The 3,830-nt window shown below is 63.5% G+C and overlaps 1 protein-coding gene across 1 annotated transcript; it reads right to left on the reverse strand.

Annotated features, from left to right (window-relative positions):
* Nucleotides 1-388: 388 nt before the first annotated feature.
* LOC131096348 (serine/threonine-protein kinase pim-1-like) lies at nucleotides 389-3,265 on the reverse strand. The gene is made up of 6 exons (XM_058044688.1): nucleotides 3,083-3,265; nucleotides 2,301-2,894; nucleotides 2,127-2,177; nucleotides 1,563-1,929; nucleotides 744-920; nucleotides 389-495 (listed from the first exon to the last, which is right to left on the reverse strand). Exons 1-6 carry the CDS (start codon nucleotides 3,263-3,265, stop codon nucleotides 389-391), a joined length of 1,479 nt encoding a protein of 492 aa, XP_057900671.1.
* Nucleotides 3,266-3,830: the final 565 nt, after the last annotated feature.

Here is a 3,830-nt window from a genome sequence, read left to right on the forward strand (position 1 = left end):
TGAGGAAGAGCTTGTCATCCCTGATATCACCCTCGCTGTCTCCAGCAGCAGCAGCAGCAGCAGCAGCAGCATCCCCACCTGGTACAGCTTCTCCAGGGGCTCCTTCTCCTTCCCTGGGGGCAGACCAGGCTCTCAGGGCTCTGCCCAGGGCCCCAGCTGTCAGGGAACCAGGACATGCAAAACCAGCTGGGATGGCGGCCACCAGTGCTGGGCAGAGCAGCTCAGCTCCAGCACAAGGGCTGTGTGTTCCCATCCAATGACCCTGGTGCAGTGACACAGGCAGCACAAAAAGCTCTGGGTTCCTTTGCTTCTGACTGCCAAGGCATATGTGGAGCAGGAACTTACCAGGGCTCTGGATCAAAGTGTGCCTGTGGCTCTCTCCCTTCTTCTATGGCAGAGGAATATCCCATATCCAAGGATCACAGAACAGGTCTTCCAGTGCGGGTCTGTCCAAGGAGTTCACGGATAAACACCACCTGATCAGGTCTTTGCACTCTGGGGAGAGAAAGCAGAAAGTGACGGTCAGCCAGAGAAGGCTCCTGTCTGCTTTAGCCCACTATTCCCGTGCCCAGGCCATGCTGGATGTGCTCAGAGCTGGGCCTAAACTTTCCCATCAATTCCCTGTTTTGGAGGAGAGCGGGACATGTGCCACCTCCTCAGCAGCTGCAAGAGCGGGATGCCCACGACCCCGCTGCTGGCTCCCAGCACTGGCATTCCCCCCGTGCCCAGAGAAGAGGATCCACCTTGAGAGAGCCGTTGTGGCAGCGGGAGCTGGCCCCAGCTGAGGTTCTGGCCCCTCCTGAAAGGGTGCTCCCCGCAGACCATCTGGTGCAGCAGGATGCCCAGGGACCAGATGGTAGCTGGCTCGCCGTGGTACCAGCCAAAGTCGTTCCATTCTGGGGGGCTGTAGGACAGTGTTCCTATGGAATACAGATGGAGTTCATCAGGGGGATGCTGCTGCTCCCAGAGCCTGGCCCCAGCATCCCTGCGCCTGCGGGGGCTGCATCAGGGACACACAGGGTGACCACTGCCCTCTCGCCAGCACCTGGGACTTGTGCACAAAGTTAGGGTTGGAAAAGAAGCCTCTGGTGCTGGAAGAGGGCAGCCCTGGCTAGGCCCAACCATGACATGCAAAGGAAAAACCCACTCCATGCTGGGGAAAAAACCTGCCCATATCCTCCCTGCCTGCACTGCCCCAAAAATATAATGAAGCCAAGGCAAACAGGGCGAGTGGAGCAGTCCAAGCCCTTCCTCTCATCTGCACACCAAACTGGCTGGGGCACAGGTTCCAGCCCCCCTCTCTGCTACCCCCACCCACGGGGGTTTTGGTCCAGCTGGCTACCCCAGCCCAGCCCTAGTCCTGGGCAGAGTGGCTGGCAAAGGCTGCCAGCAGGGCTGGAAGATGGCTGCCCACCCAGCCCCGCTCTAAAGCAACTCAGCTGAAGATTCAGTGCCCTGACTGGCAGCAAAAGGGAGAATCCCTGCTGCCACAGCCAGCTTGGGCTGGGAGATGTTGGGCCATGAGATGTCAGCAGCGGGAGCACAGCCCTGTGTAGGCTCACCTGCAAAGTGAGTGTAGACTGTGTCCTGCAGGTAGGTGCCACAGCCAAAGTCAATGAGTTTGGCATGGCCGGTGTCCAGGTCAACCAGGATGTTCTCTGGCTTGATGTCCCTGTGCAGGACCCCGCAGCTGGTGCAGTGCCGCACGGCCTCCAGCACCTGGCGGAACAGCTCCCGCGCCACCTCCTCGGGCAGGAACCGCCGTGCCCGAATGAAACGCTGCAGGTCCTGACACTGCTCTGGCCGCTCCAGCACCATCACGATGCAGTTGGGGAGCTCGAACCACTCCAGCAGCTGGACCACACCGGGGAAGCCAGTGGACACCTTGGCCAGCAGCACGACCTCCAGGGGTGCGCTGGCGCCGTCGGGCTGCGGGAGGAGCACGATGCCGTCAGTGGGGCCGATGCCGTGCCAGGCCTGGGGAAGCCCTCAGCCAGCCCGGGATGCTCTGCGCCCTGCGCTGGCCCCACGCCCGCTCTGCCTCGGGGCGTCCTGGCGGCTCCCACCGTGCCGGGCCCCGGCTCATCCCCGGCCGGCAGCCCCGGCTGCTGGCCCCGCTCACTCACCAGCTCGCCCCAGTGCCGGACGCGGTTCCGTGGCACCCTTTTGATGGCCACCTGCAAGCCAAGGGCAGCAGCGGGGTGAGCTCGCCGCCCGCACTGCGAGCCCCATCCTCCGCCCTCCGCCCTCCTCCTCCTCCATCCCCTCCTCCTGCGCCCGCCGCCGGCCCCGCCGCTCACCGGGGCGCCGTCCGAGAGCCTCGTGGCCGCGAAGACTCTGCCGAAGCCGCCGCGCCCCAGCAGCGATCCCAGCCGGTACCGCTCCTGCAGGGCCTCCTGCGCCGTCCCTGCGGGCGGGACGCGGCTGTCAGCGCTCGGCCCGGGGCCAGCAATGACCCCCGAGCGCCCCTCACCCGCCCCGGGCCGGCCATGCCCCGGCGTTCGCTCCCGGGAACGCGGCACGGGAGGCTCGGGGCCGGCGGCCGCGCTGCCGAGGGGCGGAGCTCGGGCCGGGGAAGCCGCAGCGGAGGCGGCGGGAGCGGCCGCGCCGCGTGTGTGCTCCGCGGGCCCCGGGAGGAGCCGGGGCCAGGGCCGGGGCCGGGGTCGGGGTCGTGGTCGGCACCGGACCCTGCGTCGGGTCTGGGGCCGGGCTCGGGCCAGGCGGAGGCAAAAGGCGGCGATGCCGCCCCCGCCCCAGGCACTGATGCCCGCCCAGCAGCGCCACAGCCAGCGCGGCCAGAGCCGAGCGGAGGCGAGACCGCGGCGGGACGGCCGGGGCCGGGCACGGGGCAGCCCCGCCCGGGGCCGGGGGCGGGCCGGGGGCATGGCCCGGCCCTGCAGGGGACAGGGAGGCGGGGAGAGGGGAGGGACGCCGGGCAAGGGACTCCGAAAGAAGGGTGCCCGACAGCGGGAAAGGGAGAGAGAGAGAAAGAGCGAGAGAAAGAACGATTTTTCTAGTCTATCTGCTTTTGCTGCTGTCGCCGCTGCTGCTGCTGCTGCTGCCGCCGCTGCAACTGAAGCACCGGGGCCGTTCGTCCCCGTGTCCGTTCCCCGCTCGCCCCACGAGCCCCACGTTCGAGCCCCGCGCGCCCCGGGGACAGCCCCTCCGTCTGCCCAAACACGGGAACTTTGCAGCCCTGAGCCCAGATGCAGAGCCCTGACTCCTGCACTCTGGCACAGCAATGCCCTCGCTTGCTGCTGTGCATTGTCCTTGCTGAGCGTCAAACACTGTCGGGCCACCTTCCCTTGGGGTAGGATTCCTACCTGAGCCCAGCACTGCACTGACACCTCCAGTGTTGCTTTCCTGTAAAAACAGGGGAAGGAAAACTGTGTGTGGCTCACGGTATTTTAGTGTCTAAAAATCACTAAGTCACCGATCTTAGAGGTGAGGTGCATCTGGAATTACTGGGATGCAACATAGAAAAGGGGAGCATAGAAATAAATAGAGGAAAACATCTTGGATTGTTTCTTTCATTTTCATTTCACTTCTGGAAAGCTGTTTCAGTTTTCCGGGAATCTTCTCCTGTCTGCTCTTCCTAAGAATCTCCCATGGAAACAACGTCAAGCTTCTGTCACAAGATTTGCCACCGGGAAATTACGCCACTGGTGAAATTTTCATGATGACCGTTTGTGCTGGCTTAGGGCAAATTTTGGGAGGAAACTCCAAAAAGGGTCCGTCTAGAAAGCAAGTTCAAATGGCCCCTCCCCTTACTAGTTCAGGAAAAGACTTCCCTCGAGAAAAGTGAAAAAAACCACAGTTTATTTAACAAG

Source organism: Melospiza georgiana, unplaced genomic scaffold, assembly GCF_028018845.1.
Source record: "Melospiza georgiana isolate bMelGeo1 unplaced genomic scaffold, bMelGeo1.pri scaffold_29, whole genome shotgun sequence".
Lineage (NCBI taxonomy): Eukaryota > Metazoa > Chordata > Aves > Passeriformes > Passerellidae > Melospiza > Melospiza georgiana.